The sequence below is a fragment of the Grampus griseus genome (assembly GCF_964374135.1).
Source record: "Grampus griseus genome assembly, chromosome: 8".
In the NCBI taxonomy this organism is placed as follows: domain Eukaryota; kingdom Metazoa; phylum Chordata; class Mammalia; order Artiodactyla; family Delphinidae; genus Grampus; species Grampus griseus.
Window position 1 is genome coordinate 63,976,899 of NC_139002.1, and position 16,575 is coordinate 63,993,473.

At 36.5% G+C, this 16,575-nt stretch overlaps 1 protein-coding gene across 2 annotated transcripts in view; it reads right to left on the reverse strand.

Annotated features, from left to right (window-relative positions):
* STK33 (serine/threonine kinase 33) overlaps positions 1 to 16,575 on the reverse strand; it is a gene marked incomplete at both ends in the record, with an annotated part of 81,694 nt that overhangs the window by 52,140 nt on the left and 12,979 nt on the right. For both annotated transcript variants that reach the window (XM_082659210.1, XM_082659211.1), the window contains 3 exons: positions 1,933 to 2,008; positions 12,343 to 12,427; positions 14,281 to 14,369. In XM_082659210.1, coding sequence (XP_082515336.1) covers positions 1,933 to 2,008; positions 12,343 to 12,427; positions 14,281 to 14,369 — 250 coding nt within the window. The remainder of the gene's footprint in view (positions 1 to 1,932; positions 2,009 to 12,342; positions 12,428 to 14,280; positions 14,370 to 16,575) is intronic.

The following is a 16,575-nucleotide window of genomic DNA, read 5'->3' on the forward strand; positions in this document are numbered from 1 at the left end:
GTAATACACTATCACTTCCCTTAACACCAAATTCAAACTAAGAAGGCAGCAAATACCACATGAATGGTGTAATAAGAGTTCACATGTATTATGTTTGACTTGTGTTGTCCAGAAAGTCGTGAGAGTATAAAACACTAATTTTAAATAGTTGTATTTTTAATTTAAAACTAAGGCTCAGAATTTTAATATGATTCTAATCAGCACAGAACAATGATCAAAAACTTTGTGAATACATTTATACTTTATGCAATCTAAGCAGTGATATGTCAGCTATCTGAGTTACAACTACGATCACAACATCCAATTTCTACTGCCCGTGTATTCCATTTCACAGGACTGTGAAAATATAACTACTGTGATGTCAATATTTAGAAACGATCTGGAAGAGGTAGTGCACAGTGAAATCTTCAATATGACCATAAAACTCATGTTGCATCAACATAAAAATGTTCATATTCACCAACAGGCAGAACAGTGACCACTAACTTTGCAGAATATCTCTTAGACAATTCACTTTAATTCAATTTAACAAACAAATATTGAGCACTGACTACATGTCTACTATTGTACCAGATACCAGGGATGCAAAGATGAATCATATCGCTGTACTTCATGGAATTTAGAGTAAGAAAAACAGGTACAATACACATAATACAATAATTATATTCCATTATAATCTAGCTTTTAAAAGTGCAATGAGAACACAGAAAAGTGAACAATTTATTCTATCATATTTACACATGTGCAAACTTTCCTGATTAAATATGCTTATTATTTTGTTTTTCTTTCTACATTACTGTTTTACATGCATCTTCGTCTACTGCCTTAAATTCCAAAAAGTATACACATAATGAATGTAGTAACTGCTGGGGTCGAGTAGGACTTAGGGAAATAGAAGTCTTTACTGTGTGAGCTGGACACACCCAGGAAAGAGGTTAGTAGAGAAGAAAAAAGAACATCTAGGCAGAATGAACTGCATGAGCAAAGACCCAGAAGCATGCAATACAGGGTGCCTGAGTCATAAGGAGTGGCCTAGAGTGTCCACCAGCACAGGGTAAGTGAATGGGAACACATATGCAGACCAAGATTAGAAAGGCACTCTGGAGCCAGGCAGTGGAAGCTTTGTGTTACGCCATGCAGGGATGCTCTGAGATTTTTCTACAGCAAGGGAGAATTACCAGAGGTTGTTAATCAGGAAAGTAGTACAATCAGATTTGTGATTTAGAAAGACAACTCTGACAACTGTGTGAAGGATGAACCAGAGGCAGGAGAACCGACAGAAAGACACTGTAATCTTCTAGAAAGGGATTGTAAGGAGAAATGATACAAGTGAAGAGAAATGAAATAATAGGTGAGGACACTTCAAAGGAAAAATATAGGCCATGGGGTTTGACTGAATCTTGAGAGTGAGACAGAAGAGAGAGCAAGAAAGGCCAACATTTTCAGTAGCATGAAGAGAAGTAGAAACAACAGAATACTCTCTGGACCCTGGGCTGAACCTTTATCTGGTTACTGCCCGCTCCTCACACGTGCCCTGTCCATCAGGTGGCTCTCGTGCCAGGTCCCAGGACCTCCCTCTACCTGATGCTCTATAAGTGAATCTCTTGAGAAAATACAAAGAAGCTTTTGTTTTGTAGCAAAGGATCAGGGAGGTGCTGAGGCAAGTTTTTCATGTGGCTCAGATCATACAGTGCATTGTAGCATTTATAGATCAATGAAAAGAAAAGCTGAAAGTTACAAATTGATTGTATTAAAAAAATACCTAATGGATGTACCTGACAACTAATAAGACACCTTTTAGAATGACTTCCCAACTGTTTCTTTAGTCGCTTTCTTAAAACTATATTGTTTAGTTTTAATTTAAAGTCTATGTAATTCTACTGTTAGGGATCATCCATTCATTTTAAGTTGTACATTTAGCAGGGTACTTACAAAATGTACATTATGACACCTATGCTCCAAATGTCACACTGCTGGCTATAGTCGTGGGCATTGATAACTTCAGGGGCTGCCAAATAAGCAGAAATGAAATAACATTAATAATACAATAAATGACTTTTAAATGCTTAAACACAAAGCATGAAAAATGTGCTGATGTGCTGTAATTTATTCCCCCACAGGGAAAAAGAGAACCAACAGCAGATGTTAAGTGAATAATGTATAGGCTTAACAACTGACGTCGCTGTATCCTCACCCCTGCTATTTAGCTTCTGATGGAACAATGGCACACACTGTATAGCTAGATGTACAACTCTTCATCTCTTTCAAATTGTTAAGAAATGATTTTGCAAAGATTGTGTAGTTATAGTAGAAGACAACAATATCTCAGTTCTTTGCCAAAAACAGAACTGAAAACATACCTTAAGTAGATACAATTTAAAACAAGCCCAATAGGTAGAAATCTGGATTTACAGAGAAACTAAGATAAACGGTTATAAATCACTTCAGTAAAATAACAGTAGTAATAATAACATCATAGCACTCCTATGGCAGTATGAATTATCTTCCACATTTTCTAAATGAGAAAACTAAGACAGAGAGCTCCTATAACATAACTTGATCAAAAAGCCAATTAGGTCCAGGATGATGACTAGGATGCAGGCACTCCTGACTCCCCAACTCTGGGCTACTTACTTACAATGTGTCCACAATAGGGTTCCTTTAAACAATCTTCTCAAAGTAGAACTTTTTTTTTACTTTGAGGTAGCACATTTTTTAATGATTAGGTTTTTTATAATGGCTGGCTTTCTAAAAAGTCACATATGATATTCCAGGACTATGTCTATTATACTTCTACAGCTAGGTAGCACCACACAGGGCCGACTGTAAGTTATACGTGGATTCACCCCTGCGTCGTTCAAGGGTCAACTGCGTGTGTTTGAATAGAACTTTAAAATTGACAAAGCACTTTTGTATAGATGATGTTATTTGTGTAAATTATGTTAAGAATCATGTGAGACGGGTATGTAGCCATGACTTACTTTGCCAGCGAGGAAATTAAGGTTCAGGTACACATATGAAGCGACTCACCTAAAGCAACACTGTTACACAGCGCCTCCCATGTAAAAGGTGTTTTTACTTTAGAAAACAGTTTCAATCACCCCCCCAACATACACACAGCTTTTATAACTACTGAAAGCAAATGAAATTTCATTTCCTCTGCCTATTGTTAAAGGAACTAAAAAGCAACAACAAAGGAGTTAAAAGGTAAACAGAAGAAAGAGAACAGGCTCAACTGTAGATAATTAACAAATTGAATAATTCTTCTCTAAATCACTGAAAATTAAAATTAATATTTTCCTTTAAGCAATTACTTGTATTCTTTAACTCTACTTAAACTTTTAAAATATGGAATCATTAAAGCTCAAGTTGCTCTATGGCTGCATGTCTACGACAAGGGCAGATTCCGTGATCCGATTCCCTGACAGACCTCCATGTAGGTGCATCACGCAGCAGGGGCCCGGAATTTGGAGCCCTCACTCCCTCTTTCGGAGTCACCTTAATTATCAGGGGCATTTCTACTTGCACTGTCATCGCAGCTCTCACAGGGAGGCAAAGGCCAGACTGGCTGGGCCAAGAAGCCATTTAGGAAGTCAGCAAAGCTCCACAAACCATCTGCCTTCTCTCTTGTTCTCTCACTTGTCTCACAGTGCAGACAACTAATAAGCAGGCATAAAACTCAGGGTGCTTGGATATATTTTCCCCATGTAACTACAGACCAGATGTCTTTTGCCAACAGGAGGATATGAACAGAATCTAAAGTAGCCTCTTCCCAAATAAGATAAAACAATTTAGAAGCTTTATGCATCAAGCAGACAAAGAAACAATGAACTAGGTATACTGCTCAGCCATAAAAATGAATAAACTACTGATATAACAACACGGGTAAGTCTCAAAATCATTACATGGAACAGAAGAAGACAGACACAAAAGAATATATACTTATGATTCAATTTATATAAATTCTAGACAAGCAAAACTAAACTAAGGTAATGGAAATCATCAGTGGTTGCTGGGGTCTGGGTGAGGAATCGACTGGGAGGGACACAAAGGAAATTCCTGGGGTGATGGAAATGTTCTATATATTCACTGGGGTGGTAATTGTACAAGTATATGTATTTGTCAAAACTCACTAAACTTTACACTTAAAATCTGTGCATTATATTATATGTAAATTATGTTTCAATAAAGTATATTTTAAAGAAATCTACTCAAAGTACAAAAAGAATCTATCAAAGCCCTGCGCTGGTGAGTGACTTTAATAACTCTCTTAGAAATCATCAGAGGAAGCAAGCACGATTAAATTAACAGTATTGACTAGGCGGCCGAGATGGCAGAGCAGGAAGACCGTGAACTTCCACAGACACACCAAAATTACCACCACTTACAGAGCGACTGTCTATAGGAATGACCTGAAAACCAGCAGAAAACAATTTCCACAACTAAAGACATAAGTAGGAACTACAAGAAGATGGATAGGAGGGGCGCAGACACAGTAGAGTTAGGACCTACGCTCTCAGATCGGCGAGCCACAGACAGGAGGAATGTCACGGTCTTGAGGTCCTTCCCAGGGAGTGAGGGCTCTTGGTCCCACAGCGGGCTCCCCAGCCCAGGGGGTCTTGCACCAGGAATACAAAGCCCCCAGAACGTCTCCCTCTGAAAACCAGCAGGGCTTATGTCTGGGAGAGCTGGAGTGCTACAGCAAACAAGAGACTCCACTCTTCAAGAGTGCACACAAAATCTCATCCACTCTGAATCCCAGCTCAGAGGCAGTACTTTGAAAATGAGTCAGACCCACTTGCTGATCTTGGAAAACCTCCCAGAGAGGGAGGGAGCAACTAGGACTCCCCCTGCTGACTGGCAGCAGCCCTTTTGGGGAGTTCATTGTAACACGTGGACACTGGTGCTGGTAAGCACCATTTTGGATGCCTCCCCCTAGCTTATTAGCGCCAGGACCTGCCCCACCCACCAGCAGGCACACACCAGCCCCACACCCCTGGTAGGCAGCTGCCAAGACCTGGCCCGCCCACCAGCAGACTTACACCAGCACTAAGCCCCCCATACCATTCAGACGCCATGTGGGAACCCAGCCTTGCCCACCAGCAGGCCAGCAGCAGCCCCATGCAGTTAACCCTGCAGTAAGCCTACCCCACCTTCTAGCAGGCCCAGAGCCACTGGACATGACACAGCCTCAAAGCCAACCAGGCTGGGGGCCAGTCCCACCTACCAGTGTGCTCACAGTAGTCAGCCCTACCACAGCAGAAGGGTGCATGCAGCCCACATAGGAGTTGCCCCGAGAACATATAGCTCCAGTGACCAGAGAGGAGCATGCTGTTGGGCCCCACAGGACATCTCCTATATAAGGCCACTTCTCCAAGATCAGAAAATGCAACCAACATACCTAATACATAGAAATAGACACAGAGAATTGGGCAAAATGAAAAAAAAAAAAAAACTGCAGAAAGCACAAACACATGAAGTTTAAATAATATACTACTAAACAACCAGTGGGCCATTGAATAAGTCAAAGAGGAAATCAAAAATACCTAAACAGAAATAAAAATGGGAATACAATGATCTAAAATCTGTGGGCCACAGCAAAAGTAATTCTAAGAGGGAAGTTTATGGAGACACAAGCCTTACCTCGGGAAACAAGAAAAACCTCAAATAAACAATCTAGCCTTACCCTTAAAGGAACTAGAAAAAGAAGAACAAACAAAACCCAAAATTAGTAGAAGGAAGAAAAAAATAAAGATCAGATAGGAAATAAAAGAAATAGAGACTAAAAAGATATAGAAAAGAACAATGAAACTAAGAGCTAGTTCTTCAAAAAGATAAAATTGATAAACCTTTAGCAAGACTCATCAAGAAACAAGATAGAAGACACAAATAAAATCAGAATGAAAGAGAAGTTACAACCAACACCACAGAAATACAAAGTATCGTAAGAGATTACTATGAACAATTATATAACAATCAAATGGACAATTTAGAAGGAACAGATAAATTCCTTGAAATGTACGCTCTCCCAAGACTGAATCAGGAAGAAATAGAAAATATGAAGAGACCAATTACCAGTAATAAAATTGGATCAGTAATTTAAAAACTCCCAACAAACAAAAGTCCAAGACCAGATAGCTTCACAGGTAAATTCTATAAAACACTTAAGAAGAATTAACACCTATCCTTATCAAGCTATTCCAAAAAGCTGAAGAGGAAGGAGGATTTCCAAACTTATTCTACAAGGCCAGTGTCAGCCTGCTATCAAAACCAGGTAAAGATACCACAAAAAAGAAAATTATAGGCCAATATCACTGATGAACCAGATGTAAAAAATCCTCAAAAAAATCTTAGCAAACCAAATTCAATAATACATTAAAAGAATCATATACCACGAGTAAGTGATATTTAGTCCAGGAACTCAGGATGGTTCAATATCTTCAAATCAATCAATGTGATACACCACATTAACAAATTGAAGGGTAAAAATCATATGATCATCCTAATAGATGCAGAAAAAGCTTTTGACAAAATTCAACATCCATTTATGACAAAAACTCTCCAGAAAGTGGGTATGAGGGAACATACCTCAATATAATAAAGGCCATAATGGCAAACCCACAGTGAACATCATACTCAATGGTAAAAAGCTGAAAGCATATCCTCTAAGAGCAGGAACAAGACAAGGATGTCCACTCTCACCACTTTTATTCAATATAGTATTGGAAGTCCTAGCCATGGCCATCAGATAAGAAAAAGAAATAAAAGGAATCCAAACTGGAAAGGAAGAGTTAAAGCCATCACTGTTTGCAGATGACATGATACTGTATACAGAAAATCCTAAAAATGACAACAAAGAACTATTAGAATAAATGAATTCAGTAAAGTTGCAGGATACAGAATTAATATTTAGATATTTATTGCATTGCTATACACTAACAACAAATTATCAGAAAGAGAAATTAAGAAAACAATCCCACATATGGATCAATGGAACAGAATAGTGAGCCCAGAAATAAACCTACACACCTAAAGTCAATTAATCTTTGACAAAGGAGGTAAGAATGTACAATGGAAAGAAGACAGTCTCTTCAGCAAGTGGTGTTAGGAAAGTTGGACAGCCACATGTAAACCAACGAAGTTAGAACACACCCTCTCAACATACACAAAAAATAAACTCAAAATGGTTTAAAGACTCAAATATAAGACATGATACCATAAAACTCCTTGAAGAGAATATAGGCAAGACATTCTTTAACATAAATCATACCAAACTGTTCTTAAGTCAGTCTGCCAAGGCAACAGAAATAAAAGCAAAAATAAACAAATGGGACCTAATCAAACTTACAAGCTTCTGTACAGCAAAGGAAACCATAAACAAAATGAAAAGATAACCTACAGACTGGGAGAAAATATTTGCAAATGATGCGACCAACAAGGGCTTAATTTCCAAAATATACAAACAGCTCATACAACACAACAACAAAAAAACAAACAACCCAATAAAAAAATGGACAGAAGACCTAAATAGACATTTCTCCAAAGAAGAGAGACAGATGGCCAACAGGCACATGAAAAGATGCTCAACATTGCTGATTATTAGAGAAATGCAAATCAAAACTACAATGAGGTACCACCTCACACAGGTCAGAATGACCATCATTAAAAAGTCTACAAATACAAATAACAAATGCTGGAGAGGGTGTGGAGAAAAAGGAACCCTCCTACACTGTTAATGGGAATGTAAATTGGTGCAGCCACTATGGAAAACAGTATGTAGGTTTCTCAAAAAACTAAAAATAGAGCTGCCATATGATCCAGCAATCCTACTGCCAGGCATATATCTGGACAAAACTCTAATTCAAAAGGCTACATGCACCCCTATGTTCATACTAGCACTATTCACAATAGCAAAGACATGGAAACAACCTAATGTCCATTGACAGATGAATACATAAAGAAGATGTCATACATATATACAATGGAATACTTTGCAGCAGTAAAAAAAAGAATGAAATAATGCCATTTGCAGCAATATGGATGGACTTAGAGACTATCATACTAAGTGAAGTAAGTCAGAAAGAGAAAGACAAATACCATAGGACATCACCTATATGTGGAATCTAAAGTATGACACAAATGAACCTATCTACAAAACAGAAACAGACTCACAGACATAGAGAAGAGACTTGTGGTTTCCAAGAGGGAAGGGGAGTAGGGGAGGGGTGGATTGGGAGCTTGGGGTTAGCAGATGCAAACTATTATATATAGAATGAATAAACAACAAGGTCCTACTGCATAGCACAGGGAACTATATTCAATATCCCATGGTAAACTATAAAGGAAACAATATAAAAAAGAATGTATACATATGTATAACTGAATCACTTTGCTGTACAGCAGAAATTAACACAACACTGTAAATCAACTATATGTCAATTAAAAAAAAGACAACAATCTCATTTACAATTGCATCAAAAAGAATAAAATACCTAGGAATAAATCTAACTAAAGAGGTAAAAGACCTGTGCTCAGAAAACTATAAGACAATGATGAAAGAAATTGAAGATGACACAAATGGAAAGATATACCATGCTCATGGACTGGAAGAATTAATATTATTTAAATGACCATACTGCTCAAGGCAATCTAGAGATTCAGTGCAATCCCTATCAAAATAACAATGGTATTTTTCACAGACTAGAACAAATAATTCTAAAATTTGTATGGAAACACAAAAGACCCTCCTGAATAGCCAAAATAATATTGAGAAAGAACAGAGCTGGAGATATCATGTTGCTCAATTTCAAACTATAATACAAAGTGACAGTAATCAAAACAGTATGGTACTGGCACAAAAATAGACACATAGATCAATGGAGCACAATAGAGAGCCAGAAATGAACCCACACTTACATGGTCAATTAATCTATGACAAAGGAGGCGAGAATATACAATGGAGAAATGACAGCCTCTACAATAAATGATGTTGGGAAAACTGGACAGCTGCATGGAAAAGACTCAAAATGGACTAGTTTCTCATACCATATACAATTTAAATAATCTCAAAATTGATAAAAGACTTAAATGTAAGACCTGAAACCATAAACCCCCTAGAAGAAAACATAGGCAGTACGCTCTTTGACACAGGTCTTAGCAATATTTTTTGGATGTGTCTCCTCAGGCAAGGGAAACAAAAGCAAAAATAAGCAAATCAGACTACAACAAATTAAAAAGCTTTTGCACAGAGAAGGAAACTATCAACAAAGTGAAAAGGCCACCTGCTAAATGGGAAAAGATATTTGCAAATGATATATCTGATAATGGTTAATAACCAAAATATACCAAGAATCATACAACTCAACATCAAAAAACCAAACAACCCGATTTAAAAATGGGCAGAGGACCTGAATAGACATTTTCCAAAGAAGACATACAGAGGGCCAACAGGCACGTGAAAAGGTGCTCAACATCTCTAACTACCAGGGAAATGCAAATTAAAGCTACAATGAGATACCACCTCCCACCTGTCAGAATGGCTACCACCAAAAAGACAACAAGTAGCAGATGTTGGTGAGGATGTGGAGAAAAGTGAACCCTCATGCACTGGTTGGTAGGAATGGAAATTGGTGCAGCCGCTCTGGAAGATAGTATGAAGATTCTGCAAACAGTTAAAAATAAAACTGCCATACGATCCAGCAATTCCACTTCTGGGTATTTTTCTGGAAAAAACCCCCTAGAAAACAAAAAACCAAGAATTTGAAAAGATGTCTGCACCCCTATGTTCAATGCAGCATTATGTACAATAACCAAGATATGGAAGCAACCTAAGTGCCCATTGATAGACGAATGGATAAAGAAGATGTGGTTTACATATACAATAGAATACTACTCAGCCATAAAAATTCAATCTTGCCATTTGCAACAACATGGATGGTTCCTGAGGTTATTATGCCAAGTGAAATAAGCTAGAAAGAGAAAGACAAATACTGTATGATCTTACTTATATGTGGAATCTAAAAAACAAAACAAACGAACAATGTAATACAAAATGGAAACAGGTTCATAGATATAGAGAACAAATGGGTGGTTGCCAGGGGGGTGGGGGGATTAAATTTTCTAGGTGGTTGGGATGTGTTTGATGCTCATGTGAATGTGTGTTAATTTATCTAGCCTTTTGGTTTTTCTGTCTAGCTTTCTTCATTATACTAGGTAATTGTGACTTAAAGGTTTCCAATTTTTAGGAGTTTTCTCTGTGACTGAACACAGGATTCATTTTTGCAAATGTTACACTGGATATTTTGAAATTTTCTGAAAAACATAAATTATCAAAATGACTCAAGAAGATGTGAAAAACTTGAATAACCTAATATAAATTAATAATAGAAACTTTATCCCCCAAAGGGTATCAGGACCAAAAAATTTTAAGGGGAAATTTCATCAAATAATTAATGAACAGGTAATTTCTATTGCTTAAGTGGTTCATGAGCATAAAAAAAGTGAAAATATTTTATTTTTAAAATGAGGATATTATAACCCTAACATCAAAATGACAAGGGCAGCTGAAAGAAAGAAAGCTACACTCAAAGTTCCTAAATAAAGTAGTGACAAATTGAATATGGCAGTACCTTAAACCAAGTGGGGTTTAATCCAAAAGTACAAGGATGGTTCAACATTTTAAAAATCTATTAATGTAATTATTTCATTAATAAACTTAAAGAGAAAAAATATATGATCATCTCAATAGGTACAGATTTGAATAGAAATTTCATCAGAGAAGATATATGAATGACTAATAAGTACATGAAAAGATACTCAACATCATTGGTCATTAAGGTAACGCAAATTAAAAATCACAATGAGATACTACTTCATAACCACTAGAGTGGCTATAATTAAAAAGATAGGTAATATAAAGAGTTAGCAAGGATGTGAAGAAACTGGAACTCTCATACATTGCTAGTGCAAAGGAAAATATTAGAGCCACTTTGGAAAATTGTTTGGCAGTTTCTTACAAAGTATAAACATAAATAATATATGACCCAGCAATTTCACTCCTTGGTAGTTACCCAAGGAAAATGAAACCACACATCCACAAAAAAAACTTGTACACGAGGGACTTCCCTGGTGGCGCAGTGGTTAAGAATCCGCCTGCCAATGCAGGGGTCATGGGTTCGAGCCCTAGTCCGGGAAAATCCCACATGCCATGGAGCAACTAAGCCCATGCACCACAACTACTGAGCCTGTTCTCTAGAGCCTGCGAGCCACAACTACTGAGTCCGTGAGCCACAACTACTGAAGCCCACACGCCTAGAGCCCGTGCTCTGCAACAAGAGAAGACAACACAATGAGAAGCCTGCGCACTGCAACGAAGAGAAGCCCCCCCCGCCGCAACTAGAGAAAGCCTGTGCACAGCAACGAAGACCCAACATAGCCAAAAATAAATAAAATAAAGTAAATAAATTTTACAAAAAGCTTAAAAAAAAACACAAAACTTGTACACGAATGTCCATAGCAGGATTATTCATAATAGCTCCAAACTGGAAACAATCCACATGCCCATCAGCTAATAAATATATAAACAACATACAACGGACAACTGTTCAGCAATATAAAGAAACAGACTGCAACAGGGATGTACCTCAAAAACATCATGCTATGTGAAAGAAGCCAGGCGTATAAGCCTACATATTGCATGATCCCATTTATATGAAATGTCCAGAAACAGCCAATCTAGAGAGATAAGGATTAGTGGTTACCTGGGGTTGGGATGGGAATGAGATTGAGTGCAAACGGGCATGAGGCAACTTTTGGGGGTAGAACTGTTCTAAAACTGGATTGTGGTGATGTTGCACAGCTCTGTGAATGTATGAAAAAAATCACTGAATGGTACATTTTTATGGTATTTAAATTATACTTCAGGAAAGCTGTTAAAAATCACATTTAGGAAAATGGGCAACTTGGTTTATAAAATATATTTAATCAGTACTCTCTGAAAAACCACTGGATGGCAATGAAATTGGATAAAAAATGGAAAGAAGCAAAACATACTCATGATTTTAGCATGAATTAATAAAACAATAATTAAGTTTGGGTGTATGATTACCTAAGAGACATAAACAGCTATAAGAAGAGCCCAGAGAAATAATGAAAACTATAATCTTTGAAGATAAGAACTATGAGAAATCTGCTAAAACAATTAAAATTATTTGACCTAAGAAAAGGTAGCTTGATCAGGGCCATTAAGTCATGACGTGAAATTGAACTGCTCAAGTTTTAATCCATACTAGTTGTTCTACTTTTTCATATAGAAAAAGAATCATTTTAAGTCTACTAACTTACCCATATAGATAGGTGTCCCACATGTGGTCTGCAACATGGCTTCACTCCTTCCTTGCTTCTTCACCGCTAAACCAAAATCAGTCACCTAAAAGAAGAAACTCATACGGAGTTACCTGTGTTCCAGTTCCAGAATTCACTCATTCTGCAAATGGGACTTTCACCGCATTGTATTGCACTTAATTCAGGGATTCTTGAGGATGGAGGGGCTTTACTTGTATTACTAATAAGGACCTTGCTTCCCCTCTCCACCCACCCCTCCTTTTGAAGAAGAAACTTGGTAAAGAGAAGCTTGGTTTGTCCAATCTTGAGAAAACACCCATGACGTTGATTGTTCATTCCTTCTAATTAAATTCACCAGTTCAACATAGGAAGTTGTTCTTGCAAGAAGGCATTTAACGTTTTTTCAAATAAAAAAGTTATTTTTATAAAGTTCTTTCACTGTAAAATACATGCTGGCCTTAGTAAGTTTATCATCTATTTTTCTGATGCTCAAGCTATGTTCCAGTCTAAAGTGCTGTTATAAATGCAAATCATTATCCTTGTCAGCACTCAAGGAAACTCCCCCCTTTAATAATTATTTACAAAACATTATCTCTAGTAAATGCTATCTTTTCTTTATTAATATTTCCTTTGTTTTCTAGAGTATATTAATTTAAAAAATTATTACACTATTAAAAACTACGAGAAGCAAATTAACAGGAAAAAAACCACAATATAGCTACAAATACACAGGAGGCCTACTGCTGCAACTGCAGGCTCTCTGCTCAGTTCTAAATCTTGGTCATTAAACATTTGGTTATTAAATATTCAGTACGTGCCCTTGGTCTTGTCTCCCAAGTTGGAACAGCCTTGGGCTGAAAGCAGAAAAACAGGCACATTTATTGATCACACAATCAAAGATAGGCTTTTGGTCCACAGACACTGAATGGAAAGTTTCCAGTACTGCATGGAGTAAGAAAATATTCCTATCAACAATGTAATATCATTATTTTTCTAAAGAGATTTATAAATTTCTCCAGGAGTGTTCACAACGATCCTACTTGGAACATTATGATACATATCTTTCTCCACAGAAAATTTATACAGATATCAAATATATAAAAGCTTTCATGATCCAATTCAGTTCTTTGGAGAGCATTTATTCCTTTATGCACCAAATATTAATTGAGCACATACTATGCTTCAGGCACTACTCCAGGTACCAACAGTGAATGAGACACACAGAATTCCTGTTCTCGTAGAGTTTACGGTGGAAATATTTAAGAACATTTACTTTACTTGGGTAAAACAACAATGCTGTTAAACCTATTTAAAGGCAACAGAGCAAGTTATTCACAGACAACATTTTATTCCTAAATTAACACATTCATATATTTTGAAAGCAGCCACTTTTAAAGTGCTAAGTAATAAATAATGTATCCTATCATTTATTTGACATTAAGGAACACTTAATTTGAATAAAGTCTTCAAGAATAAATACTTGGCACATTAATTTTTCTTAGGACATAAATATTAATACCCAACTTATTAAGTTTGGGTATTTTTAAATGAGAAATACAGACTTTAGCATTAATTTAGTATCAAAGGCACAGCCAAGGTGCACTTTTTCTCTAGATCTGCAACACATTTACATCAAATTACCAGGCATAATTTTGAAATTAATTAGAATTCAGAGCATCTGTTTGTTTGCTATTAACTAATGATTTAGAACTATCAAAATGAATATGTACTTTAGAAAAATTCAATAGCACCACTTAACTTGTAAAATTATTCTTGTCAGTCACAACCTCTTTTGTGAAATTTTAATTTTTTTAGCACAAGCACTTAGTTTTGGCTGTTTAAAAGCTTTCAAAATGTATCTAAAAAGAGGATGTACTTTGCCACTTCGCTATCAAACTGTTTATAGGCAAAAAATTACGACCATTTCTAATATCTTACCTTTATGTTTAAGTTCATTTCATCATTAGCATCAATAAAGCTGCTTTTAACCATTATGTTTTCCAGTTTTAGATCTCTATGTACTATATCTACCAAGAAAATAAACAACAAATCAAATGAAATAGATAATGAAAAAATAGAGAGGACACAAATAGAACAAATAAATATACTTGACCAGTTAACATCCACTGTTGAAAAATTTGAGGAGGGCCAGGTGTAACCCTGCCCTCTTCTATTCCCTGATATTCAGATCCCTTTTCTCCATGTTTCTAACCTTAAGGAGCCATTTTCTTTGGCTCCCTCACCTCTCCCCAATCCCCTGCTGCTCCAACTGGCCGCTCTTCATGACAAGTGGCCTGGTAAGTATGGAAGAGGATCCTGTCCAAGGTTAGGTATTCCCTGGAGGAGGGAGACACGTATACTTACAAGCCTGGGAAGGTTTCCCATGTCCTTCGCTCTTCAAACAGAGGATTACTTCTTTACTTCTATGCATATGTTATTGCCAGTATAAACATTTAACATACTGCAACCTGGCAACACGTATACAAACTACACTTACTTCAGTATATTTTTCTACAACATCAGTACCACCTTCCTACTCTATACATCAAAATTAAAAACAAAAACCCCTGAGACACAAAATCTCCAGTTGAACATGTCAGAGCTCAGGTAGGACTTTTATGTACATGCAAATACTCTCATGTACCAAATATTTCCTTTGCAAATAACTGATTCAGTTCATATCCATAGCAATCATTTCCCTAAACTTAAAAAGTTATAGGCATAATTTCTGGAAAAATGAAGCTGAATGAGCCCTGGACTGGCAATTATACCTAATTAGTTACAGTTCCCTTACCCAGTTCCAGCCTGTGTTGGAATTTTTATTGTTTCTATTGTTCTCCTTATCTCTTCTTACATAAATACCACAAAATTTTAATATTAATTTATCTTTATGTTTTAGTAGTTGGCAGGGCAAGTCTCTCTGCTGCCTCCGCTGTTCTTCTTTTTCATTGTTTTCTTTACTAGTCTCACCCATTTCAAAATAATTTTATCAAGTTCCAAGAAAAATCCTGTTAAGATTTAGTTTGAAATTATACTGAATTTACAGCTTAATGTGGGAGAATCGACATTAGCATAATATTAAGCCTTTGGTTTCCTGCCCTTGCAAAAATTGTTGCCCTCTGCCTGGAAAGCCCTCCCTTTTTCGTCTGAGTTTGTATTCCTCAGCTCAGGTTTTGCTTCCTCTGTGAATTCTTCCCTGACTTTCCAAATCAAATGAGGCGCTTAATATACCTATGCTCCTTGCACTTTATATGGCTTTCAGAAATTATCATGTTGCATTACAGTTTGTTTTCTGTACTCCATCACCCATCTGCCTCTCAATTTCCTTGAGGGGCAGGTGCCTTGTCTTTTAACTTCTGTAACTCTAGAACTAACCACAATGCTGTAGGTGCTCAAGAAATATCTGCTGAATGAACCCCTGGGTTCCAGTACCGGATCTGCCACACCTAACCATGTCACTTCACCTCTATGGAACAAAGCTTTTTCTCATCTATAAAATGAGAAGTTTCTAAAGTCACATGTAAGCCAAACTAACACTGAAGAAAAAAAAGCAGGAGCACGAGGAAAAACAGTAGCAATAACACCAAAGAACAGTAAAGCAATTAGAAGAATTTAATATTTAATGTGGATTTTAAAGTAGTGAATATTTAAATGTGGATTTTAAAGTAGTGAAACGATTCCCATATGGTACTATACTGGGGGATATGTATCTTTATACATTTGTCAAAATCCATAGAATTTTGGATTCTATGGATCCAAACTATGGATTTTGGGTGATAATGATGTGTCAGTGTAGGTTCATCAATTGTAGTAAATGTACCACTCTGATGGGGGATGCTAATACCGGGGCAGGATGTGCATGCACGGGCAGAGGTATCTGGGACTCTCTGTAACTTCTCCATTTTGCTGTGAACCTAAAACTGCTCTAATAATTAATCTAAAAAATTTTAAATGCCTAGAATATATAGACTTTTAACATTATTAATATATGTGTTTTTAGAAATTTCACTTTTATTATTGATTTTCTATGTTTGATTTGATAATATTAGCTTCTTTTCAAACTGTTCTGTAGAAACATTCATAATTTCATCTTGTCTGTGTACAATGTAATTGCATACCTGCCTTGCTTCTAATTAAAATATATTTATAAAGTTAAAAAGGAAAAATTTTTTTAATTTTTAAAAGAATATCTTCCATATTAGTAGGCATTATTTCTGTGACTATGAACCCTGA